This window comes from Gymnoscopelus braueri (genome assembly GCF_963280865.1).
Source record: "Gymnoscopelus braueri genome assembly, chromosome: 4".
Lineage (NCBI taxonomy): Eukaryota > Metazoa > Chordata > Actinopteri > Myctophiformes > Myctophidae > Gymnoscopelus > Gymnoscopelus braueri.
The window spans coordinates 23,151,928-23,178,982 of NC_137605.1; the positions used below are offsets into that span (position 1 = coordinate 23,151,928).

The window sequence follows — 27,055 nt, forward strand, 5'->3', positions numbered from 1 at the left end:
TAATTGTAGTGGAGAAAAAGTAGCCTACAATGTTTTCCTCTGAGATGTAGGCTAGGGGGTAGAAGTAAAAGTATTTAAAATTGTAAATAGCCTACTGAAGAAAGTAAAACATAGGTAGTTAGGCCTTCCTCAAAATTGTACTTAAGTACAGTAGGCTACTTGAGTGCATGCCCTCAGTTACTTTCATGTACTTCCATGTACCGTGATTCTCATGTCTTACTAAATAAAAGTACATCAATCAATCAATCAATCAAACAAACCACTGCACAAGTGTAATGTTGTTGTCATGTGCTGCTTATCTGCGTCGCCATGGGTGACGTTGCGCAATCAGGCAAAAAACAATGAGTACTTCGGACGCGGCCACGGTGACACATGCGTGGCGTGGAAGGAACCATGAGCTTTCGCATACATACAAATCAGCAGCATTGACTCGTGCACGCGCACACCAACACCATACATGGTGGTAGTATGAGGATTGCATGGGGAACACCCCCTCCCCCTCCGCCCGCCCCCCCCCCTCGCCCCCCCGCGACGCGCGCACCGCATCGTCACCTGGGACCCTATAAAAAGCCTGTGGCGTCTGTCCCCACAACACCAGCACGGACCCAACAACAACTTCTCTCAGGTGAGTGGAACGATCAGCAGCCAGGGAGAAACTAGCTCTGGTCCATAGCACCTCCTTCTAATGCTAAGGACCAGAGCTAGGGAAAACCTCACTACTACTACTACTACTACTAACTTCTTCAAATGCCATTTTCTATTAGCTGCATAATGCATTTACTTAATCTGTTTTTTTCTCAGTGAAGGAACCTACAATTGTGGTAGCCTAGGCCTAATTCGTTCACACTTGTTTAACCCCTTAAACATGGGTAACCGGGAGTCCCTACCAGGGCTCTATGCTGCTAGTGTCTTTTCTGTTTTCTGTTATTGTGGGGAAAGCTTTTGCAGAAAATAGCAGATCGACAAGCTCACAATGAGCATGTCGATCTGCTATTTTCAGCGAAAGCTTTCCCCACAATATGGATGCTGGGGTTTAAGTGGTTAATGGTGTTTGTGAAAAGAGGTCTATTTGCACTACATTGGGACCTCATGCAATGCAAATTGTATTTGACTAAATATTATTTTTTGTAAAAAGCGTTTAAAAAGCCAAATTGGGTGAAATATGACCTTACCACTGATGTAGGCAGCTCTTTGTTTTCATATATTTTTTGCCTGTCTGAAATTGATTTATTTCAATCATTAATGGTGTCTTTGTGTTGGTTTTCTTGGAGAGGCAGATTGTTTTACACCCTTTCCCCCTTTCTTTTTTCCAGGTGTAGGCTATACTTCTCTGTCAAAAAACCAACCACCATGAAGGCTGTAGCTCTGATCCTTGCCCTGGCAGTCATTGCTGGTAAGCATATTGAATAGGCCTATATTGAATACTTAACTGGTCAGAAATGTAAACAGCACAGAGGTACAGTACAGTAACATTTAGGCTAAAATGATCCTGATCATCTTTGTTGGCACTAGCATAATTGTTGATTAAACTGGTTTGTTAAATAGTGTTTATTTTTGGACCAATCATCAATTATATCCTACATATATGTCTATGCATGTATATCCACTATCTTGGTTTAATCTTACTGTGTGCCAGTGACATTTCTTCAAACTTTAAATCAATTTGTCCATCCATAGGCTGCAATGCTCGTGCTGTGCGCGAGGCTGATGCCTCTCCAGTCCGCTGGGAGGAGAATGTGGATCGCTTCTGGCAGTATGTGAACGAGCTCAGCGGCAAGGCTGATGGAGTTCTGGAGAACGTCAGGGCCTCTCAGATCAGCAGAGAGCTAGAGTGAGTGATAGACTGTCTCAAAATGAGCGAGAGCTGTGACATGTTTGTATTTGAATTGAAAAAGTGTGAGAACCACTGATATTATAGCGACATAAGTTTTTAAAAAAACTGTTAGGATTTAGAAGACATTTGTACAATCCCCAGAAGCAAAGATTTGAGTTAAAATGTTTTGAAATATATTTAACTAAATATATTCAAAGATTTGCACACATTTTAGCAGATCTACAAGCTCATAGCGCGGCACTCGGTGCCGCACTATGAGCTTGTATATCTGCTATTTCTGAATAGCCAAAGGAATCTTAAAGTGACACAGATGCGTTGCCGGATTGAATGGGTTAAAATGTGTCTATATCCTCCTCATTTGTCCTGACCTTCTCTTCTTACCTCTGCTTTCCCCAGGACCCTGATCGCAGACACCATGGCAGAGCTGAACACGTACAAAGCCGACGTGGAGGCCAAGCTGGCCCCCTACACCCAGGACACCGCCGGGCAGATCGGTCAGGACCTCCAGCTGCTCGCCGACAGACTGCAGAAGGACATGATGGACGCCAAGGATCGCAGCACCGAGTACCTGGGCGAGCTCAAGTCCATGATGGATCAGAACACCGACGATGTCCGCGGCCGTGTCTCCACCTACGCCCGCAAGCTGAAGAAACGCCTGAACAAGGACAGCGAGGAGATCCGCAAGTAAGTTGAACCGCGGCAGACACTTTTGTTTCTCTTTTTTTCTTAATTTGTTTTATATAACCAAACTAAGCTGATAATATATTGTTTTATGCCCAGTCTTTTGCCCAGTTTCTTTTGCTATTCTTCTTGCGTCTTGCTCATCTTAACTTTCCCTTCCAGCACTGTGGCCACTTACCTGGGCGAGGTCCAGTCCCGCACCTCCCAGAACATCGACATGGTCAGAGAGCAGGTGGAGCCCTACGTCAGCCAGGCTCATGAGACCGCCGCTGAGAAGCTGAGCACCTTCACAGTTCTGTTGAAGAACCAGGCCGAAGGCCTCGGTCAGCAGCTGGAGACCCAGGCAGAAGGCCTGAGGGAACAGATGGAGTCCACTGCCCAGGACCTGCGCACCGCCCTGGAGACCAAGATCGACGAGCTGACCCAGTTGCTCTCCCCCTACGCCACCAAGATCCGCGAGCAGGTCCAGACCGTCGTGGACAAGGTCAAGGAGACCGTTGCTTAAAACACACAGAGACTTGGGTTTTTTCAGAGGGTTTGTGGCTAGTTGGTGGTCCTCTATTAGCGGGAAGGGGCAACGAGGAGCACTGACTACCTTAAATTCCAAAGGAGAGGAGAAAGGAGGAGAGCTAAAGGCTCATTTATGCTTCGGTGTGAGAGTGTCAAACTTTTGCCGAGCGACAAACACTTTTTCACCGAAGCATAAATGAAGTTTTAAGAGTTACTGATCAAGTATTCATTTGTGTGGGCATTTTGGGGGGTTTTGATTAAGAAGGAGGATGATGAGAACATCTTCTATTTGATCACTGTTATTATCAATCTTTCCTGACCATCTCCCCTGATTACCAAAAACAATGCCTCACATTCAATAACAGCTTTGCTTATGTAAACAGTAAAACCACTGTATTTAATCTGCTTTGCTTGTCAACTTTGAGTTACCTGCTCTGGCAGACACACACACACACAAACTGTGCAGCTAATCTGTATTATTGGTTTGCTGCGTGTTGACAGAGACAGTTTGGGGGTTGAAACGTTCTGCTCTTGAGCTGAATAGCCACCGTTTCTCACTCAGACCGATAGACCAAAACACACACCACATGCAATTTTGTCATTGAATTTCAATGCACTGAATGTTGTCAGTTAGTCAGCACATTGTATGTGAGTGTCTACAAGTTGTTTTGAACAACTGACGTGTCTTGCTGTATTGGCTCTGTAGTTACACTATGTGTTTTATATTTGTCAGTATTCAAGTGAAATAGCAAGTGTATTATGCGACTTCTTGACAATCAGTAAATGTCTGTGTTCTATTCTGACCTGTCTCACCATGTAACATGCCCACCGTGTCACTCACCATGGTACGCTGCCCATCTCTGTGTTTGAGGATGCAGTGTGCTAAACAGCACTCAGTGAATAAATAAAATGACACACAAAAAGAGGTCCTCTGTCAGTGTCTGTTTCTCTGATCAAACATTTAAGAGTGATGTATTCTTTTAGATGGGGTTTGAGTTTCAATAATGGTTGGTTTAATCACCTAAACACAACCAGTTAGGCCTGCATGTCCCTGTTTATGTTAGGCAGAGAGTGGATGAAATGGGATTGAAATGCAAAACTACTCATTTGTATTAGGGCACCATATATTTTATCTTGTTATATTATGTACTGTAGCACTTTGAGGTTTGTTTCAAATGTAAAGTGCAATACAAATAAAATTTATTATTATTATTATTATATATAGCAGTTGATTTAATAATATACGACTAAAGAGGGGAACAACTGAAAACCAACAGAACTTTGATTTGAGAATGCCTACTTAAAGGAAAGAATATGTAGGATGTAGCCTATTTTTTAAAAAACTATTACAAAATCGATAATGGTACCTGAGCCTTTACCATGAGTGAAGGGTAACCGGAACAGTGGGCACCTGGTATTTCTGGGCACCTTAAAAAAAAAGCATGTATTTCTTTTAGTTGTCTCCGCCAGGCCGAAAGGCATGGCGAAGGAGTATGTTTACCCCCTGTCAGTCCGTCCGTTCGTTTGTCCGTCCGTTTGTCCGTCCGTGTGTCATTCTGTCTTCTGTCTGTGTACAGCTAATCTCCACCACCGTTGGCTTGCTCACAGCGAAACTGTGCACACACACTCCCTGGATGCCAGAGCAGAACCTCTGCCCAATTTTTTTCACATGGGCCTGTTATAGCGCCACCAGGAGGCCGATTTGTGCAAAACACATTTCTTGACAGTACTCCTACAGATTTTATCCAAACATCACGCAAATCGGTACACCGTATCTCTATAGTCATAAAACGAAACGGGTCTTTCAGATTTTTCATATTCCATCCTGATTGGCTAAAATTGCCTTCCAAAGTTTGCAGGAGTACTCCGTTTTGAACAAAATGCCTCAAATCATGAACACAGCATGCAATTTCTGTGAAATTTCTGTGAAATTTTGCATTTTTGAACATTTTCAAATTAGCCTCATGGTGGCGCTATAACATGCCAATTTGTGTTTTAACCTATAACTGCACCGATCTGTGTAAAACTTTGTATGCACACTCTCTAGAGGCCAAGGAAAAACCTTTGCCCTGCATTTTCCACATTTGCCTTTTATAGCGCCACCAGGAGGCCGACTTATGTAAAACAAGTTTTTAGATTACTCCTTCATATTTTATCCAAAATTCACACAAATTTGTACACATGAACTCTTTTGTCATGTGATCAAGACGGATATGTTTGATTTTTCATATTCCATCATGATTGGCTAAGATTGACATCTAAAGTTTGGGTGCCTTGTTTTCAAAACAATGCCACAAATCATGAACGCAGTGTCCGATTGTGGTCAAACTTTGCACGCACATTCACACTATGTTGAGGAACAAATGCCACCCTTACAACATTGCCCTAGTATAGTGCCACCAGCAGGTCTAATTTAGCAAAACATATTTTTGGAACAAAATGCCTCAAATCATGAATGCAGTGTCCGATTGCCATGCAAGGCCTAAGAAGAAATGGCACCCTTTTCACATTGGCCTATTATAGCGCCACCAGGAGGCCACAATAAACTACCTGACCTGGGGGAGACCCATGTGCTCCCGAGGAGCACTTTCTCTAGTTATATTTGATTTTACATTTATTTTACAAATAGGGACCAAATACATAAAATATGTTTAATTACATTTAAGGCTGAATAGGTTACTACTTCTACAAATGCTACAAAGGGGTAAATTTAGGTCAGATATAGACATGGATCACAAGACAGTACTATCAGTCATCTAGGGCTAGGTCTGATAAGGATTTGCTGTGCATGTTCAAATTAGCCTACTTTTCATTCTCTCTTTTCAAAAGCATAATTTAACGTTGAGGTGCCCACACTGAACCTGTATTCGAGTTAAGCACTTTCATGTGCTGTTTATTTGCGTTCACACAGACACGTTGCTCAATCGTGATGAACGTGCAAATATGTGAGTACTTCGGACGCGGTCGCGGTGGCACATAGTAGCGTGGAAAGAACCATGAGCTTTCACATACACATCATCATCACCTCATGCACTGCACGCACACACAGTCACAGCCAGTCAGCTACCATAAACACACACTCGCGCGATGAGGAACTCCCCCCCCTGCAACGTGCATGCGCACCGCATCACCATCTGAGACGCTATAAAACCCTTGGCATCTGTCCCTACAGCACGGAGGAAACTACTTCTCAGGTGAGCGAAACAGCGCATATAGCCTACAAGCAGTGTTGCCATATCCGCTTATTATAAGTGACCTTGGGCTTGTTTTTCTGTAAAGTCGCTTGTAAATATTGGTAGTTGTTGCGGGTTGCGTTTTTTTTTGGGCTAAAATTTAGTTTTCTTATTCAGGCTTGCTTCCAAATTTTTTAAACCAGTGGTTCTCAAATATTTTCATGAAAACGTTTTGTGCCAGGGAGCATGTGTGTTGTTAGAATGTTTCCAAAAATATTCCAAATATTCCACATTTAATTGCAAGAGTTTACTTGTTGTGAGCTTGTAGATCGGCAATTTTCAAATAGCCGATGCATAGGTTTAAACTAAGTGCTCATGTGGCCTAAAGCTGCTTCTTTTGGGCTTGTTTTCCTTGACCTGCCTGCTTATTTCTTACAAGATATGGCAACACTGCCTACAAGTTAACCTCACTAGTGCCAACTACTTCAAATGCAATTTTCCATTTCGTTCATCTATTTTCCCAGTGGAGGATTAGGGCTATCTTAATTTGTGCTTTGTTTAATGCCGTTTGTTAAAAAATGTAGTATTATTATTATTATTATTATTATCATTATTATCATTATTATTATTATTATTATTATTATTATTATTTACTTGTAGGCTATTGTGATCTTGCAGTGCAAATGGTATCTGACAAAACGTCTAATGCAACATTTTTGAATTATTGTTATACTCTAAAAAATATATATATATATTTATTGCCTTTCTGAAATGTATTTGTCTTGAATGTTTTGTTTTTGTGTTTAATAGGGAGGCTACTTGTAGAGTCAATTGTTTTAAACTATTTTGTTTTCTAGGTGTAGCTTACCTATCTGTCAAGCAACCATGAAGGCTGTAGCTCTGATCCTTGCTCTGGCAGTCATCACTGGTAAGTCTATTTTGGTGGTTAGTTAAATTGGTTTGTAAAAGTTTGTTTATCGTCCAATTATCAATTTTTATAATGTAGGTATGTGCATGTATGTATATATCTGCTATCTTGTTTTAAGCTTACTGTGTGAACACGCAGTGAACATTTCAATTTCAATGTCAATTTGCCCTTAGGCTGCAATGCTCGTGCTGTGCGGGAGGCTGAGGACTCTCCAATCCGCTTCGAGGAGAATGTGGATCGCTTCTGGCAGTATGTGAATGATCTCGGCAGCAAGGCTGATGGTGCGCTGGAGACCATCAAGGCCTCTCAGTTCACCAGAGAACTGGAGTGAGTGATAGACTGTCCCAAAACGTGCTTAGATTAGCTGTTAAATAGATGTTTTTCACATCTCATTTGTACATTTCATTTGAATTAGAAACTGTCTTCAGTTCTGCATTATGTATAAATGTCTTCTATCTTCTCCCCCATAACAACCCTCTTCCTCCTTGGCCCTATATGTTGCACTCCCATGCTTAAATGTTGTCCTCTTACCATCGCTTTCCCAGCACCCTGATTGCAGACACCATGTCAGAGCTGAACACGTACAGAACCGACGTGGAGGCCAAGCTGGCCCCCTACGCCCAGGACACCGCCGGGCAGCTAGGTCAGGACTTCCAACTGCTCGCCGACAGACTGCGGAATGACATGCAAGACGCCAAGGAGCGCAGCACCCAGTACCTGGGTGAGCTCAAGTCCATGATGGATCAGAACAGCGAAACCATCCGCACCAGCGTCAACACCTACACCCGCAAGCTGAAGAAGCGCCTGAACAAAGACAGTGAGGAGATCCGCAAGTAAGTTGAACCGCGGCAGGCCCGTAATCCTGATGGTTTAGTTTTTGTATTTAACTTGATCATAACCAATCTAAGCTACCAACATGGATGGCAGTATTCTGGAGGAGATGTTTCTCTTGGTCTGTGACCCAACCTCTAACTTATCTCGTCTTCTCTGTCCAGCACTGTAACCACTTACATGGGCGAGGTCCAGTCCCGCGCCTCTCAGAACATGGACATGGTCAAGGAGCGCGTGGAGCCCTTTGTCAGCCAGGCCCAGGAGAGCGCTGCTGAGAAGCTGGGCAGCATCACAGCTCTGTTGAAGAACCAGGCTGTAGACCTCGGTCAGCAGTTGGAGACCCAGGCCGAGGGCCTGAAGGGTCAGCTGGAGGTCACTGCCCAGGACCTGCGCACCGCCCTGGAGACCAAGATCGATGAGCTGACCGAGATGCTCACCCCCTACGCCAGCAAGATCCGTGAGCATGTCCAGACTGTCATGGACAAGGTCAAGGAGGGCACTGCTTAAAACACATACAGACTTGGGTTTTTCAAAGGGTTTGTGGCTAGTTGGTGGTCCGCCATTTTAGCGGGAAGGGGCAAGTGTTGGAGCACTGACTACCTTAAACCACAAAAGAGGGGAGGAAGGAGGAGAGTTAATGGCTAATATATGCTTCGGCGAAAGAGTGTCGTGGGGCATGGTGCTTGTAAAAATGTTGCATTCTCAAAGCGCCATGTTGCATGACAAGTTTTCACAAAGCATGAGGGGAACATGGGAAGTCTTCTGTTTCATCACTGTTATCACTCTTTCCTGACCATTTCGCCATAATTATCACCAAAAACAACGCCTCATATTCGATAACAGGCTTTCTTACGTAAACAGTAAAACCAGTGTTCTAATCTGCTTTGCTTGTCTACTCCGCACCCCCCATACACTGTGCAGCTAATCTGTGTCATTGGTTTGCTGCATTTTCACAGACAGAAACTGTACTTTGTGCTTGAGCTCAATAGCCACCGATTCCCATGTGCAATTTTGTAATTGAATTTCAATGCACTGAATGTTTTCAACTAGTCAGCACATTGTATGTGAGTGTCTAGAAGTGATATTGAACCACTGAGGTGCCTTGCTCTATTGGCTCTGTATTTACACCTGCTATGTTGTGCTTTATATTTGTCATGATTCAAGTGAAACACAGTGTAATATAATGTGACTTATTGACAATCAGTAAACAAGCCTTAATGCTGCCTGTCTGTGTTCCATTCCGACCTGCGTGTTTCACAATGTAACATGCCCACCGTGTCACTATCCATCTATTACTGCATAGGATGCAGTGTGCTAAACAGCACTGAGTGAATAAATAAAATGACCCACAAAAAGAGGTCCTCTGTCAGTGTCTGATTCTCTGATCAAACATTTAAGAGTGATCTATTATTCAAGATGGGATTCCAGTTTCAATAATGGTTGGTGTACAAAGGCTTTGCTCTAATCTGTAGCCATTTTTTCTGAAGTAAGACAAAACTTTGGGATAAAATGTCCAGAAGCACCATTTAGTTATTTCTGTAAGATGTTCTCTATCACAGCTGGGAAATGATGCATGAGACTGAAGATTTTACTTATAAAAAGGAATTTTGCCTAGACCTCTGTTGAAACACTTCTGCACAACACAGTTCTCTAATTACCATTATTTTTCCATACACCCCCACCTACCGTTTCATCTCCATTACCAATACCTCCCCAAAACAAATTCATCTTCTAATCTGTATCATGGAAAACAAAAGATTGAGGTTCACCTCCCTCCCTCCCTCCCTCCCTCCCTCTCTCTCTCTCTCTCTCTCTCTCTCGCTCTCTCTCCATCTCTGTTTTATTCCACTGCCTTCGATCTTGTCTTAACTTGCACCCACATTCCGCTCTTTAGATCGCTGCAGGCTTTGAATGTTCTGTTCTGTGTTGGAGACACACCTAAATGTATAAGCCTAGAAAGCAAAAGCGCATGCATGCATGTAGGGCTGCAACTATCTATCGATTATTTTCTCAGCAATTATTCTATTGATTAATGGAGACGGCACAATAATGGAGATGTGCCGTTTTTTTAATATGTATAAACAAATATATACACCAAGGAATCAACATGAAAAAGTTATAATATTCTTTTTTATATAATCAGCTAAATCGATTAGTCTGTACTTAAGCCCTATTTAATATTTTGTTGTACAATGGTGTAGTGCAACAATAGCTCACAAGCGTGAGCTTGTAGATCTGATATTTTCTGTAATTTTGAAAATCTATTATTTAGTCAAAATCTTATAAGAGAATAAATTAGTTCCCTTAACTGTTGCACCCCTGCATGCATGCATTTAGAAGGGTGTACACAATGCGAGATTAATGTATGGAGAATTATGCAAGAAGTGTGCCTTGAGATATGTGCAAGCCATCACTGTAAGGTGCATGAGATAACTGCATTTTAATGGACAGTAAGCATGGCAATTAACACATCATTTAATTAGGGAAACAGAGACACATACATTTGGATTCATGCCACCATCAATATAATTTCTCACAAAATGGAATCTAACGCATAACATTTGTGATTGATAAAGAACACTTTATTCAGTATTTTAATTCAAAGGGGCTTTATTGGCATGAGAAAACATACGTTTACATTGCCAAAGCAAACATGAAACAAAACAAATATAAATCAAGACTAGTAAATGCATGTACAAAAATAATACAAATAAAATAAATAAAAGGGAATAAGGAGATGTGTAAACAGAGCTGTGTCACATTGCATTAGAACAATTGCTTACAAAAACCAAGATAATAGTGCATTTGCTGTTATACTTTAACCCTATAATAATTAAATAGACCTGCAGTAGAATTTCATCCCATGGGGGAAGTTTTCAGCTTCACCCAGTTGAGCGCTTCTCAAGCGAGCGCACAGGGAGCAGTTATGGCCCGGGGGTTATGTCACCTCCACACATTGCCGGGGCTCAAACCTGGGACCTTCTGCTTTTCAGGCAGGCTCTCTACCCTTTCAGCTGTGGCAGCCCAACTTATTCTATACTTTGGCTATTGGTCAAAACATGTCGTAGTGCAACAGGTTGTGAGCTTGTAGATCTGCTATTTCCAAACATTTTTTAAAAAGCTTTTCAAATTCTTTGAATATTTTTTTATATCGTTTAAGAAAAAATGTTCTCTTGTTGGGAGTCCCTGTCACAAAATGTTTTTGATGGGGGTCCGTGGTCAAATACATGGGGGTCCCTGACATGAAAAAAAAAGAGAACCACTGGTCTAAACAGCAATAGTCCCTGGTAGATTAAAAATAAAAGAGAAAAAACTGTTGTGCACATAACGCAGTATGGTTGTTCTTTTGAAGTGTAGAGTGAAGACCAGCAGGGGACACCATTTGTCTCTTGTTTCACCCTCTTTCCTCCGCTGACCCCTACACTCTTGTCCTCGCTGTGTAATGAGGCAGCTGTGTTGTCTTTTTGTAAGAAGACATTGAATAAACAAGAATTGTCTTACACATAGGAGCAGCAAATGTATTAAGAGCAAACCGCCTCCTTTTATGATATTAATTTTACTGTCAGATCTGGTAAATGTGATCGAGAGGTGAGGAAATGTGGGTATGCTGCAGTAGAGACTAACAGGGAATTTAAAAAAATAATGTCATCAGGGTTACAAAGAAATGCATGATTATTTTAACTAATGATTCTGTTGAACTGAGTACTTTTCCACCCAGCCTTCAGATTGTTTTGAGTAAATCACTGCCTCCCACTGCAGTGGGAAAGTATCATCATCAACCGGTAACTCCTTGCAACACTTGTTTATATGTTGTAATATATGTGCTAAAGGTCATTGCATGCAAAGTGAAGGACCAAACGAGTGACTAAGCGATGGTTGGTTTCTGTTTTGTTCCTACTTTGGTGAAAAACAGTGTTTATCTCTGCAACTCCCCCTTCAAAAAGATTCTCCGCTGCTCCAGAGATTTGGCCCTTATTTAGTGAAAACAGGAAAACCACAGGCATTCTGCCAGTCTGCATTCTGCCAGTCTGCATTCTGCCAGTCTGCATTATGCGTAGTCTGGTGGCCCTAGGGTGTCTCCAACTCAACTCCAAAAGGCAAAACAGCAGGCTAGCAGGTGCTAACTAGCCCACAGCCGCTAGTAAACCCTAAAAACACTCCTGCAGAGACTACCTTCTATAACCCCCCCGCTCCTCCAAAGCTGACATGCAACTCATCACCACAGGGGCCTCCAGCCTTGGCAAAGACAAAAACAGCTTTTTAAGCTTGTTATTGTGAATTGGGTGCAGGTAATTACATGTGCTTTCACACCCCATAGGCGCGACATCATCCCATATTACTATTCAAGAGGAGCTTATGTGCACACATGCTAATGCATAAAATCCCCATGCCACTCCACTGTCCTTCTCCTCTCCTGTGGACAGAGACAATGCAGATTGAGATGTGTCAATGACAAACATGTATATACATCATAACAGCCTCTTAACTGCAGGACCAAGCACCTACCAATGGGCACTGGGAAGGCAGCAGACTCCTAAAATGTTGAGAAATTAAACGCTTTTGTCTGTTCCTGCAGCTCAAATAGACAAAATGGCCTCACCTCACCCTAGCCTATTGTAATAAGAGGTAACTTCAGTTCAAACAACTGTACTGACCTGTGCCCCTCTGCTGTGTGCTGACTTACAAGACAGACCACATGCTGTTCTGTCTGACTCGTTTCCCCTATTTTTCGGATTACTATAAACACGACAGTCATCACAAATTAGGCTACAAAGGCAATTGTCAGTTTGTTGAGGATATAAGTGCCAAAATGAATCTACTATTTGATGCGTTGAATTGGCCTAGCTACAGGCTAAGGAAGGAGACTGCTAGGGTCTTTGCTGGACTGGAACTTTTGATTATGAGCGTAACATTTGACTCTGATCAGTTTTATATTTATAGATAACATATGCACCACACTGTACTGTACATCCAATCAAACCCACAGATCTGGATGAGAGATAGCGAGGGAGGCCAAAAGGTTGCATGAATATATTATAGATAGGACATGTTGGTTGAGCCATTGTTTTTGTACAAGAGCTGTATTGCCCAAAAGGACATTTTATCTGACAAATGTCAAATGTACAAGGATATGGTATGACTGTGTGATTGACTGTTCTCAAAACAAAGTATAGCCTGTGATTCACTGTGACTGGCATGTTAAAGTGTTGTATTTTAGATCAAATCTCTGTACTAATTTCATCTCACTTTTCTCTGAAAAGATAATTGAAAAGTCACTAATGGGATAACTGTTGTATGTCTGTGAGTGTGTATGTGATTGGGGACACACTTCCTACACAGCAGTGGAATCTTGGAATTATGGTCTGCATTTCAGCACCGTCACTTTATGGTTGGGTTTGTTGAGGGAGGTCCCTTCGACCGAAACATTTATGTTTTTAATAAATTCAATGCAGAGGTAATCAGTGTGTGCAGAAATTAATTTAGCCTTTTATAGCTAAATTGTGAAATCACACCCATCACACCATAAAATTGCACAAGTGAAAAGCAATAAGCAACAGAGCTGGCTGTAAGCAGTCTCAAATATGAGCCTGTATAATTCATTATCCTTGTATTTAATAGTGATAAATGCAAGGCTAATGAATTATACTGAAATATACAGTATACTGCCAATAAAGCACCACTGTTCATTGAAGCGTTGGAGGTGCTAAGGACTACAGCGCAAAATCTGGATTATTTCATCCTCTGGGTGGTGACTTCGACTTCGACTGAATGGTTAGGCCTATTCTGACTGAGTTTTAGTATAGGAATCTCCATGGAATAAATCAAATTAACCATAATTGTATTGGTGCTATCTATCACCCCATTGATAAATACAGAGCAGGGAGCAACCAGCCATCCATAATTTACACTATAAAGCACAGGTGTTACCGATGATATAATTAAATCTGCATCCAGTGAGTCAAGCAGCCTGGCTCTGTTGAATCTACTGAGTATCATTGATAAACACCTGTTTTTTTTACATTTCCAGTCAAAATGGCTGCTGTCAAAAGGTCTATTATTGTGCCAGGCTCCTTGTGGCAGACTCCTGTGTCCATTCTCCCAGCAAATGACATGAAAAACATTGATTGATTGATTGGCTGATTGAATACTTTACTAACAGTTTGCAAAAACTACATCAGTATGATTATACGATGATGCTAAAATGGATAACACAAAAAGCCCTGAGGGCTTGTTTCCATTGTGGTCCTATGTATTCAATTCATCAAGACATTTAAAGACATGCAATAACAAGATATCATCAACATTAGGAGCAATACAGAAAACATTGGGGGGGGGGGGTCATTTCTGGGGCGTTACTGTGATGTGAGCGGACCCTGTTAGGAGTCACACTTTTTGATGGCTGTTGGTATAGGGCATTCCACATTTTGGTGGCATAGCAGTAGGCTACAACGAATTCAACGCCATGTTTGTGCTGAATCTGGGTTGAATGCGATTGCAAACTCCTGGTGGATTACATGGCAGCTGCCTCTTAACACCTTCAATAACTGTAAAGTGTACTTCAGGTCCAAAGGGGTCAACAGATAAATAATGTCTGATAATTCATAATGACCAGTGTTGTACGGCTCACCAGTTAGGCTAGGCCTATCAGCTGGGCTGGACTCTGAGCTTGTGTTCTTCCACATCACTTTTCCTTTTCACCTAATCAGATGATATGACTGCTGTTGACCTAGAATCAGAGAAATAAGAATTGATATCAAAGGGTATTTGGTAACAGACACCTGCAGCCAATCAGAAACTAGTCTCGTTATAATCTTTATTGTCATATATCTGTAGTGACAGATATCTGGTGACTGATATATTATATTATATTATATATATTGTCCTTCTTATACGTGAGGAGACCGTGTTTTTTCAATAACTTTTTTCATTCATTTTTTATATATTTTTTTGGGAAATGAAAAAAAAAATCAATACAATAAAAAAATTCAATAAAATAAATTAAAAAAGTAATCGAAAAAACACGTCCCCCTCACGTATTAGGAGGGCAGGATGAGTAACCAGAACCAAGGACGGGTGTTTTTGATGAATCTAACATGAAAATGGAGTTTGAAGTTATAAAGGGTTTGTATAGGAAGGGGGCGTGTCTGATAAAATGAATATCAAATATCTAAATACTGAATCAAGCAACTTAAGAATTGTCTGGGGGGCTCACAAAAGCCTGAGTAGATGATAAAATGACCCAATAATGTTTTGAAAGTGAAATATCCCTTTAAGCCAGTAGAAATGGAGACTCTGCAGCCTAATAGTTCTTTCTCTTGTGGGTGTCATGTGTTCCTCCAGTCCAGACCTCCATATCTTTTAAGGTGTGAATATGATAACATATTGATACAATATTATATTAAGCACTTTGAACCTGGTATCCCCATTTGATAACAGACACCTGCAGCCAATCAGAAACTAGTCTGTTATAATCGTTAATGTCTTGTATCATCGGTGTCAACAAAGAGCAAGTGTAGACTTTGGTTATTCGCATCTAAACAACTTGGAGGTTACTAAGGTCAACATTGTTTGGCTGCCTCACACGTCACTGTCCTAGAACCTATAAAGAGCAGCACCGTAGAACGTTCCAACACAGTCAGTGTACTTTTCTCTGAGACAGAACACCAGGTAAGATTTGCTGTTCATAGGCTATTTCTACAACACCTGTCCCTCATGTGTTTGCTTTTTTTCAGCCGGACACAGACCCAGCCTATTTCTGCACTAGCATACACACTATTCATTAGCCTACCAACAAAATGCACTTTTATTGTGGCGACATCTAGCCTGCACGTTTAAGTTAAAAAACTAACCTGCAGCAATTACCCTAATGCATGGAGAGAAAATCCTTATGGAAACATTAATTGATCTTAGATTAGATGTACGTTTAAAGTTAATTCCTTGCCGATCTGATATGTTTACAGTGGCTGAGTTAAACACACGTTTGCCTGCATGTTGAAAAAACTTTAGCCCGCAAATTGGACCCACATTAAATTGTTCATAAAGGCTAGCAGTGCTGACGGCCTGACACACGGGGGCGCACTTTGCAAACCCAAAGTAGGCTAATAGGCTACTAACTTGTACTGTAGGTTACATGCCCAGTTTGTAATCCTTCAATTGTTCTTTCTCTACAGCACAGTGAAGATGAAGCTGTTCCTTGCTGTTACCGTGCTGCTGCTGGCTTTTGCCGCACAAACAGGTAATCATATTCATTCTTAATTATTTTAAATGTTTCTCCCCATCTCTTGTGCATTGTTTCATTAGGCTGCCTGAACCCACCTTGATTGACTGAGGTTTCTATTGAAAAAAAATGCATAGGATATATGAAAATTTGTATATCTGTCAAAATGATAAAAAAAAAAAAAAAAAAAGCTCGAGAGGTTATTTCCACTGTGGTCCTTTTGAATTTGTCCTTTAATCTTGAATAAAGTTGTTTCATCCTATCCTCACAGGAGCCCAGGAAGAGGACGCGGTCGCGGTCGCAGAGAAGACAGTTGAACAGCGTTTAGCTGATTTTGGTGCCTCAGTGACTGAGATGAGCTCAAATCTGGCTGATAAGACCAAGACTGCATTTGAAAACATCGGCAACAGCGAAACTGCAACAGGCATCAAGTGAGTCGAGTACACAGATATATAAAGAAAGAACAGACACAACAGTGCAATTCCCCCCCCCCCTTTTTTTGTACATATATATATATATATATATATATATATATTTTTTTTTTTCATGCTTTTTTTTTTTTTGTACATAGTGGTATTTTTTCTGTATTATCTGTATTTTCATGTTGATTTTTGAACTGTTTGGTTGCTACTATATATGTCTATGAAATTAATTCAAGGACCCCAATGGAAACAAGTCTGCAAGGACTTTTTTTGCCGGACCTTTTAGACAAAAGCATTATAAATGTAACTGTGTTGTTTTACATTCTTTTGCCTAATAAAAATTTCAATCAATCAATCAAATGCCCGTTCATAACTATACGTATGTTCTCTTCTTGTCAGGAATTGGTTCACTGAACAGTTTGCTAAGGTGAAGAATGGTATTGACGGCTTGTCCAGCAAGTAGTCTGCTGACCTCTCGTCCTTACCTGAACTCCCATGCTGCCACACCAAACTTCCATGTTGACCACCAAGACCAAAGACCGGAGTTTTTCCCCTTTCTGTGAAGACGCCCTTAAAACAAATGATATAATTTAAAAAAAAATGCATGAATGTGAAACAATGTGAAGTGCAATAAAACAATAAAGACTTTCTTTTTTAAATATATATGTATATATATATAAATCTGTGTCTTGATGCTTTTCCTGGTTGGATAGTGAGACATTATCAGTTCTTCATAAACTAACTAAAGACAATTAGGGTAAAACATGTCCACAAAATATTTCAAGGTTCAATGTAAATTAATGTTCTTCTTTGTGTTTGAAGCATTTTAATTTAACTGATTTAATAAAGGGAATATCTAGGCAAAAAAAGTAGGTAACTTCAATTATAATTCAAGTTAACTGCCTTAAAAGGAAATGGTCTATTAAGTGAAGATTTCAAAATAAATGATTGGATAAAACGTTAATGTCTAATTCAAGCAAAGATGTCAAGAAGGCTTTAGAAATGTGAAAAAAAGCATATGTCATTTTATATTTAAGTCGGTAGAAATGGACTCGGCAGCCTAATAGTTCTTTCTCTTGTGGGTGTCATGTGTTCCTCCAGTCCAGACCTCCATATCTTTTAAGGTGTGAATATGATGACTTATATTGATACAATATTATATTAAGCACTTTGAACCTGGTATCCCCATTTTGGGCATGTCATCCCTATATTTTGGGCATGGGAAAAAAGAAAAGGTTATATTTAAACGTCAACATTTTCCAGATCTACAAGCTCACAATGTGTTGTGAGCTTGTAGATCTGCTATTTTGTGGTTAACCAGTGGATCCAGGCTGGTCATGAGGACCAGGCATTTCCCCCTCATTGACCAGATATTTCTCTGTGTCCGTTTTGAAGTTTCCTTTGGAACACTTTGTACACCTGAGAGTAACTGCGAGACATAATATGACCTAATATCCATAACCACAGACTTGCTAATTAGACACAGTGTGTGGAATTCAGATTCAGATTTGCTGTTTAGCTGTAGATGAAGTTGTCACAATGCTAATTCTAAAATCAGAAAGAAACTCTTCTCAGTCCCCGAATCTCTTGCCTTGACTGTGTCATCCAGTGTGTTTGTTTATCAAACAACCAAGTTTATACTGGGGTTGGTATGATATATTAAAGAGGGTTATCATTATTTTTATATATAAAAAAAAAAAAGAGCCACAGTCTTACACCATCACTAGCTAGTCGTTTATTTATGTCAGTAGCTTGTACCAAAGGGCAAGTGCCAACATGGCTGCTTCAGTCATATTTCACAAGACATGGACTAAAGTCACTGTTTATCTTCGGTTAATGATCCATCAGCTGACCTGATGTGATTCACAGGAGAGCAGTCAGAGACAGAGGTCAGAGGGCAGGGTGCAGGGGTCACAGACTGTACCATAATCATATAGGTCAGTGGTCTTCAACAGGGGGTCCGCCAAATCTTTGTGTGATATATATATATTTTTTTACATTAATCACTTGAATCCTAGCATCCCTTCTCTGAGAAGAACTTTAGCCAAAAATAGCAGATCTACAAGCTCACAACGCCTCGCTGCGAGGCGTTGTGAGCTTGTAGATCTGCTATTTTTGGCAAAGGGATTTGGCGTAGAGGGGAAAAAGAGCAGACCAAGTAAAACATTTGAAACACAATTTTCTACAATATAGAATGGTAAATGGTGCATTTATATAAAGCACTTTCATCCAAAGCGCTTTACATAGATTGTGCATTACATTCACCCATTCACACACCGATGGATGAGGAAACCATGCAAGGCACCAACCTGCTCATCAGGCGCATTTAGGGGTTCAGCGTCTTGCTCAAGGACACTTCAACAATCGAACTGCATGGAGAGCCTCACGGTTTCCATCCGGCCGCTCTACCCCTGAGCCACTGCCGCCCCGATAGAGGGGGTCCCTGCTTCATCTTTCTCTCAGCTAGGGGGTCCTTGGCCTGAAAACGTTGAAGACCCCTAATATAGGTAAAGAGAAGTCCAGTGCTCTTCAGCCGGTAGAAGGTAGAAGGTCTCGTCTGTGCTCAACATGGACAACTTGCATACTGGAGCACTCGACCAGTATATTTTATTTGGGTAGTCTCTCCTGAAGTGCCCAGGTATTATTATTTTCTCTGTACCGTAATCATATATGGTCATACTGGGGTCAGTTCATCAGTTAGATTCAGATGTCAAATTAAACTTATGCCACTTATTGGTTAATTATAACATACAGTACTTATTCAGTTATCTTATTCATGATGGGATGCAGGAATTGTCAAATCTACTAAAGCTGAAGTTGTCTGTCTGTTTGTATGTCTTTTGATCACGATCACACAGGTCAGATTGGGCTGAAACTTTGCATATAGAGGTGTGGTATGATGCAGGGATGGTCATTGGCAACTTTTTGAAATGTTATATACTTTTTACAACTTTTTTGTTTTACACTGGAAGACAATGTATTGAATACATCATTTTTCATGACATGAGTCCAGAGATATTTTGTATTGATTTGTGTGAGTTTTGAACAAATGTAAAAGGTGTGGCAAAAAGTGTGAAGAAAATGCTATATGGCGTAAAATGGTGTGGCTTATATGGAGAGTTGCGTCATGAAAACTTTTGAGTCTACTACCTATGGACCTAAGAGTTACGTAATAGGCCAAAGCGTAAAGCAGGTCAGCATAGCGGCAGCATAAGACCAATTGAAAAAATACACACACACACACACACACACCCAGACCCTCTTATAGATTGAGCCGACTGAGCCAATTAAGGTCAAGTTTACTAAGTATTGAGGATGTAAGTGGTTGTCTGAAAATACACATTAACAAGAATCCAACATATTCATTAGAAAATAATTTGTAAACAAACAAAAAAAACATTGATATACACAACACTGATGAAATCTATGAAAAAGTTTAATCTGCAACACAATTCTATACAATATAGTGGGCGTCCCTGCTTCATCTCTCTCTCAGTTAAGGGGTCCTTGGCATAATAGACGTCGAAGGCGCCTGCCATATAGGCTATCGTATCAAAGCAAGGTTCAATCAACCCCAAACTTGAATAGCATGTTGCAATCTGACCAATTATGTCAGAATTAATTTCTTCTTTGGGCCGCTGGCGCCGGTAGCCAAGTGATTAAGGCACATACCACATAGGCTTTGATGCCTGACAGCGTGTCACCCGCCTACTCCCCTACCAGTTTCCTGTTTCTCTTCACTGTTCTATCAATAAGGGCAGAAAAGACCCCAAAAATATCTTTATTTTTTCTTGCCTGCACACTACTCATAGTTCAGCCATGGAAAAGTGCAAGGGCAATAAGCCATACTGTATCCGGCCATTATAGAGGCCTAGACATTTCTGACGTGGCAATCAAGAGGATCAATGTTAATTTTGCAGCAATGCAGAGTTTTCACTAAACTTTTTTTACAGCGTGGCTCTGCAGGAGACTAGCCGTCTGTCTGTCTGTCTGTCTGTCTGTGCATCGGAGCCAATCTCACAAACCCCTGGACCAATCAGTGGCAAATGTCCTGTGCACGCTGCCAATAGACCAATGAAGTACCACATGAATTCTTCTTTTAAATCACTTTTGTTTGATATTTTTTTAAATGCGTAACTTTAATATTATAATGTAAGTCAAAGGGGCATGAATCGGACTAAATCCTTGCCCAACGTTGGAGTCATACATCTTGGATACGTCATAGACATAGATCAGTGGTTTTCAACCTTTTTCGTGTCAAGGACCCCCAAATTGACACATATTAGCCCACGGACCCCCATTTGAAAAGATATGCCAGTGACTCAACCATTTTGATTTCTTGGGGTCCCAATCTACACTGTATCATCATCATTAGTGTTCATTTAACTCTGAGAGTGTACAAATGGAACCAAATGGACCCGTTAGGAGTCACAGAGAGTTACAGACACATAAAGTTCAATTTGGTTCCTAACTATCAATTTGGCTGGGGACCCCCTGGAACCCCTTCAAGGACCACTGGTGGTCCCCGGACCACTGGTTGAGAACCACTGACATAGATGAATGATGTCACAGGCTGGCCACAGAGAGTCCAAGATCCACATGAAGCCATGCAGTTCCTATGGGGTTAGAATTTCCATTCAAATATGTGTAGTGCTGTCAATAGTATAACCAAAAACACTTTCTTAACAATACATCGATACACAACAAAACCAGAAGTGAGTCTAATTTGTGCTCTGGATTTTAAGTGAATTTAAGTGAATTTCTTTTTTTTACTGTGTAGAATAGATGAAGAATAATGTAGACCGAGCTTAGATAGCCCCTCTTTGAACGGGCATTTTATCAATGAAACTGATGCAATGAATCAATTGGCTATAGGACAACATGACTTTGTTCTTCATTCAAGGACTGTAGAGATTGAATTGATTTGTACGTAGGTGGACTCTGTCCACACAAAATGCGCTTGCTAGGCTGAAAGTGCTTATCTATTTCACCCCCCCCCCTTCTTTTTCGTCTTCACTAAAGCCCGTATCACCTAAATTGCTAGGACTTACAGACTTTGACTGGCCTGTTTACATATCATGATGTGCCAAATGGGTTGAGATGTGAACCAAAGTGCATTTGGACAGTTACTCCTCAGTCAATGCTGATCATAAATGAAAGAACCTGGCCACCAAGAAGAAGATGGAATGTCGACACTGTTTTATGAATGTGAATAGCTTAAAACTGCTTACCTCTGGGGTATGTAGAGCACTGAATAGTGCAGCCGCATCGTCCCCAGCATCACCCCCCCCCCCCCCCCCCCCTCTCTGCACTCAGTTGTCTGACTCCACAGTACTCTATTCTAAGTGAAACTGTAAAGCTCCTTTCGGGATACAAACATTTGCGGAGCTTGGCAGGTAACATTTGACTGAGATCAGATGTACTCAAAAATGAAAATACCCAGAATTCAAGAGCATAAAGTAAACAAAACCATTGTACATGCCAGTGAACATAAACAGCAATGTGGTTGCCTCGCCAACCTCAGTCCATCCAAAACAAAATAAGCTATGAGGCTATGATAAGCATTATGTATGTGAAATTGGAGTATACTGGCACACGCGTGTGCGCCAGTGTGTGTGTGTGTGTGTGTCAGCTCATTGTTTTTATATTTGGCAGCTTGGGCCATGTCCACAGGCTGGTGGTCAGGGGCTTGAGGATTATGGGGTTGTGTAAGGCAAAGCAGCTTGCAAAATATTGCTCAATCTCCTCCATTATAGGCAGTCGATCTATTTGGAGGAGAAGGTGCTTCCTGTACCCATAATTTTTCTCCGGTGTGTATGACCAATGTTAACTGTGAATAAGTTAATGCGCATTTGTTGTTTATATTCTGGACTTGTTTGGACTCAAGCACTGTGACACATGTTGTTTCAAGTGAGTGGGAGATCAGAAGCAACTGAAAAATATATGTGCCCTTGTAATGTATTTTATAAATGTGGACTCAAATAAAGAAATTGAAATGTGTCTGTGAACCTGCTGAATCACTTGTTTTTACCACTTCATGAAGATAAAGTTAACTGGTTTAGCGAAATAAGGAGCCACACTGTTGAATGTGTTGTCATTTTTAACATTTAACAGACCTTCACCTGAACTAGGGCTACCGTGACACCTACATTACATTGTGGGCGAAAGCCCAGAAGAATGAGTACAACAACAACACGCCTGTAAAGGAAGTCTCTTCGCCAGTGACTGATGCACAACAGTTATTTAATGTTAACATGACATTGTACTCGATGACCTGATGGTTTTGAGTCCCCTGCGGTCAGGTAACACGTAAAAACAAAAACAATGAATAGTCATGCGTTCAGCACTGATATATACACGTATCTGTCTATCGATCTGCCTCACATCTGATCAATGGTGTGGTCACCTAATACAAATATATGCAGCCTGATCACACCCACCTCATTCAGAACGGGTTGACTAGAGCCAGGGTGAAGGTAAAAAAGTGCTTTAATTTTTTCGCTTGTTCTTTGTGATAGTTATTGTGTAAATGTAACACATTTTAAGAACGTTTTTATTAGCAAATTGTTGATTGTTGACAGTTAGCCTACAGACCATGTTAGTTGAGAATATATTGTATTTGGGGCTATAGGTGATAAGTCCACCTAGCTTTGTTTCACATTGTTCATGGTCCACATTGCATAATAATTTATAATTTTGTTATATGGATTTATTGTTTTTCCAATGTTTCTCTTCTCTATTTGTAACAGCAGATGTTGAAGAAACTGATAATTGTTGCTCTCTTGCTGATACAATGTATGTAATAATTTGTTTATTTACTTAAATGACACGTACAGTTTTTTACTCTCCGAATGTCTCATAGTTGAAACAAATACTAAACTAATCCAATGTTTACGTCTCTTCATGTTTCTTGTCCTGTGTGTGTGTGTGTGTGTGTGTGTGTGTGTGTGTGTGTGTGTGTGTGTGTGTGTGTGTGTGTGTGTGTGTGTGTGTGTGTGTGTGTGTGTGTGTGTGTGTGTGTGTGTGTGTGTGTGTGTGTGATGTGGGCCCATCATGGCTGTATCCGTTTTATCTCGCAGTATGTGGGCCCCTTTTAGCCCAGACACCAGCTCCAGAGAGTGAGGAATCAGTCTCTCCAGGAATACTGCAGAGGGTGGTGGAGAAAACCAGGTATAGGGACACAACCTCAGCCTTCGTGGCCTCATTTCAGACATCACTGTAAATCAGTTACTTTTCATATAGATTCACTGTAAAATATGTTTGTGTTTGCACACATTAACACGTGCACAAATGTGCACTATTAGTAGGGAAGAACAGGGTCCATTACCTGTTTATTAAACAGATTTGTAAATGGCCCACTGAAAGGGCCCAGTTCTCTCCTGAGACCACTTCGCGAGAAGTTCCCAATTCTCCTGTATTCTTTGCTCCCTGCCTATACACAAATGAAAATCCTCAGTTTTAAATGTATCAACTCTCAGGATTTTTACAGTGTGTACTCATGGTGTGCATTGTTTTCATCTCCACAGGGCAGCCAAAGATCATGTCGTGGCAGCAGGAGACACAGTGCTGGAAATTGCTAACGCTTACTATATGGATCACATTGAACCAAGGACGGACCCTTACATGAAATGGGCGTACAACACAAGCAGCTCCCTGTGGGACAGAGTACGCGGTCTCCGCGATCGTCTCCCTAGCATCCCACTGAATGTGCTGTCACAATAAAATCCATTGCTGGACTCCTACACTGAGAGATTTGATGTCTTAACTGATCTAATCTATGCTAAGCTGACACAGATGTAATACTGGATAAATCTCACTATAGGGACTGAAATGAGCGTGCGTACACGTGTGCACAAGCGTGTAGGGCATGCTTAGTGATGGTCAGTGGTGGAAAGTAACGAAGTACATTTACTTAAAGGGTAAGACCACTTTGGTAGAGGTTTGGGTTGTGTATTTACCTTGCCATGATGTAACCCCAAAGGTGGGCAAGAAATAAAAAATAATTGCTCCATTGATTAGAAATTGATAATTCAAAATATGCTCCTCATTGACTTACATTGTGCGGTAAAACAGCTCTCAAAGTCACTCTTTTAGCACATAAATGAACCCAAACATATCTGATTCAGGCAATATAGAGCACCACCAAACCCAGTACTGTTTTTTTTTATTATAAAAATGTCAACTTCCTGTCGATTTTACTATCTGAAGATCTGGATCCGGATCCGCGGATCCAGTCCAGGTTTTCTACTTATTAAAAATGGCAAAATCAACAGGAAGTTGACATTTTTATTTAAAAAAAAAACAGTACTGGGTTTGGTGATGTTCTATATTGTCTGAATCAACTTTGTTTGCGTTTGTTTAAGCGCTAAAAGAGTGACTTTAAGAGCTGTTTTACCGTATAATGTAAGTCAATGAGGAGCATATTTTGAATTATCAATTTCTAATCAATGGAGCAATTATTTTTTATTTCTTGCCCACCTTTGGAGTTACATCATGGCAAGGTAACTACACAACCCAAACCTCTACCAAAGTGGTCTTGCCCTTTAAGTACTGTACTTAAGTACAATTTTGAGGTATTTGTACTTGAGTATTTCCAATTTCCAATACTTTTACTTCTACTCCACTACCTCTCAGAGACAAATATTGTACTTTTACTCCACTACAATTATTTGAAAACTTTAGTTACTAGTTACTTTTCAGATATACATTTTTATATTATAAAACATACATTAACCACTTTAAGCCTTATTTTATACATAGGCTATTTTCAAATATTTTAGTACTTTTACTTTTGGTACTTTAAGTACATTTTGATGCCAATACTTTTGTACTTTTACTCAAGTACATTTTTTATTCTGGACATTTACTTAAAACAGAGTATTTCTATATTGCAGTATTGATACTTTGCTTAAAGGACGACTTCACCGATTTTCAACCTATCTTCATATAATTGGTCCTCACTAATACTCATGATAAAATTGTACAATTTTGTTCTACTCGGTCTGTGTCTCAGAGGAGGGCAGTTCAGAGTCCCGTCTACCAGTGACATCATCAATGGGGAATCCAAGCTAATAGAAACTGCAGGCTTTCTATTCCTGGAAAGTTGCAATGCAATAAAATAAGCCATTGTTCTCGTGTTAATAAAAATCTAAATAAAAAATGTGAAATCTTGTTGGAAAAAAAAATCATGCCTAACGATGATGTCACTGGTAGACGGGTTTCTGGACTGTCCAAAGCCCTCCTACGAGACACAGACCAAGTAGAAAAAAATTGCACCATTTTATCATGAGTATTAGTGAGGACCAATTATATGAAGATAGGTTGAAAATCTGTGAAGTCGTCCTTTAAGTAAAGAATTTGTACTTTTCCCACCACTGCTTAGTGATAGTATTGTGATCGAAGAGACATTCATTTGAATATAAGATACAATATTTGTTAATTGCAGTTGCAAAGGATTATTATCTCACAATGCAACATGACACATTCTTTTATTCATTTTTTTAACGTTCTGTTTATTGTGTTATTTGGAATTTTACACACACTCATAGGTCATATAGGCATGAACTGAAGTATATAAAAAAGGTGTCTCAAAATAAAAAAAAAATTATTGGATAAGTAATTACAAAGAGTGAGAAGAAAGATACATTGAATAGGGTATAAACACAGTAAAACTAAATAAAACAAAAATAACACAACCAAACAGAAAACACACACAAAACCAAACAAACACAAATACACAACATAAAATGAAATCAGTGTGCAATACAATCCACTGTCCATCAACGCCACTTAGAGTTAAGTTTGGCATATGGCTTAGAAAGCAATCTTATATAATGTCAGTGAGGTGATAAGCAGACATTCAACCAGGGTTTATTATACAGCTGAATGTCTACTGCGATATAGATGAGCTAGATAGCCTACATTTGACATGATTGCAGCCTGTTACACGGTTTCCAACTTTTTGAGAGTTCAAACATGAAAACGTTACTGTACTGTATGCAATAGCTCTAATTGCCTTTTATAACTCAGTACCATTGTAAATGATTCTGAATAGTTTCTCAAGTTGAAAAGGTTAATGTCAATAATGAAGGTGAAAAAAAGGTTGATGATGATGCAATCAACACAATTACAATAGAGAAAAGTAGAGAATTTATTCAAATAGAGGTGAAAAATAGACACACAGACCAACATGCTGAAATAACTTTAACAAGTAATGGTATAGTTATTTTTAGTCATAATATCTCTAAAGTCTCTTGAAAGCCTCTCAAGTGATTTGCATAATCATTCACTTGTTTCAAGAATTATTTGAAAATAAAATAGTGGGATAAAGCCAGAGGCAGGGAGAGAGCAGAGATGGAGGGGGGGGAATGAAATATTGAAATTAAATATTAATCACTCTACTATACTTAGTAAACTTTACCGGGGTTGACTCTGTACTTGATCCACTCATTTCCCCTC

At 40.3% G+C, this 27,055-nt stretch overlaps 4 protein-coding genes across 5 annotated transcripts; all 4 read left to right on the top strand.

Annotated features, from left to right (window-relative positions):
* Nucleotides 1-560: 560 nt before the first annotated feature.
* Nucleotides 561-3,951, top strand: LOC308083745 (uncharacterized protein). Of its 2 annotated transcripts, none has more exons than XM_080426073.1 (5): nucleotides 561-629; nucleotides 1,320-1,393; nucleotides 1,678-1,831; nucleotides 2,231-2,518; nucleotides 2,678-3,951. In XM_080426073.1, the coding sequence occupies exons 2-5, from the start codon at nucleotides 1,351-1,353 to the stop codon at nucleotides 3,018-3,020; spliced, it is 828 nt and encodes a 275-aa protein (XP_080282199.1). In that variant the 5' UTR covers nucleotides 561-629; nucleotides 1,320-1,350; the 3' UTR covers nucleotides 3,021-3,951. The 2 variants fall into 2 exon arrangements, with proteins under 2 accessions (XP_080282199.1, XP_080282200.1); XM_080426074.1 differs by having other exon boundaries at nucleotides 608-625; nucleotides 1,314-1,393.
* A 2,185-nt stretch (nucleotides 3,952-6,136) lies between these two features.
* On the top strand, nucleotides 6,137-9,180 carry LOC308083744 (uncharacterized protein). Its single transcript, XM_080426072.1, has 5 exons — nucleotides 6,137-6,219; nucleotides 7,056-7,126; nucleotides 7,300-7,453; nucleotides 7,672-7,959; nucleotides 8,122-9,180. The coding sequence occupies exons 2-5, from the start codon at nucleotides 7,084-7,086 to the stop codon at nucleotides 8,462-8,464; spliced, it is 828 nt and encodes a 275-aa protein (XP_080282198.1). The 5' UTR covers nucleotides 6,137-6,219; nucleotides 7,056-7,083; the 3' UTR covers nucleotides 8,465-9,180.
* Nucleotides 9,181-15,553: 6,373 nt separating this feature from the next.
* Nucleotides 15,554-17,260, top strand: apoc1 (apolipoprotein C-I). Its single transcript, XM_080426573.1, has 4 exons — nucleotides 15,554-15,625; nucleotides 16,129-16,193; nucleotides 16,447-16,606; nucleotides 16,997-17,260. Exons 2-4 carry the CDS (start codon nucleotides 16,139-16,141, stop codon nucleotides 17,058-17,060), a joined length of 279 nt encoding a protein of 92 aa, XP_080282699.1. The 5' UTR covers nucleotides 15,554-15,625; nucleotides 16,129-16,138; the 3' UTR covers nucleotides 17,061-17,260.
* A 5,805-nt stretch (nucleotides 17,261-23,065) lies between these two features.
* Nucleotides 23,066-24,319, top strand: apoc4 (apolipoprotein C-IV; the record flags this gene model as incomplete). The annotated part of the gene is made up of 4 exons (XM_080425835.1): nucleotides 23,066-23,073; nucleotides 23,350-23,392; nucleotides 23,677-23,767; nucleotides 24,124-24,319. The coding sequence occupies exons 2-4, from the start codon at nucleotides 23,350-23,352 to the stop codon at nucleotides 24,317-24,319; spliced, it is 330 nt and encodes a 109-aa protein (XP_080281961.1). The 5' UTR covers nucleotides 23,066-23,073.
* Between the last annotated feature and the right edge of the window lie 2,736 nt (nucleotides 24,320-27,055).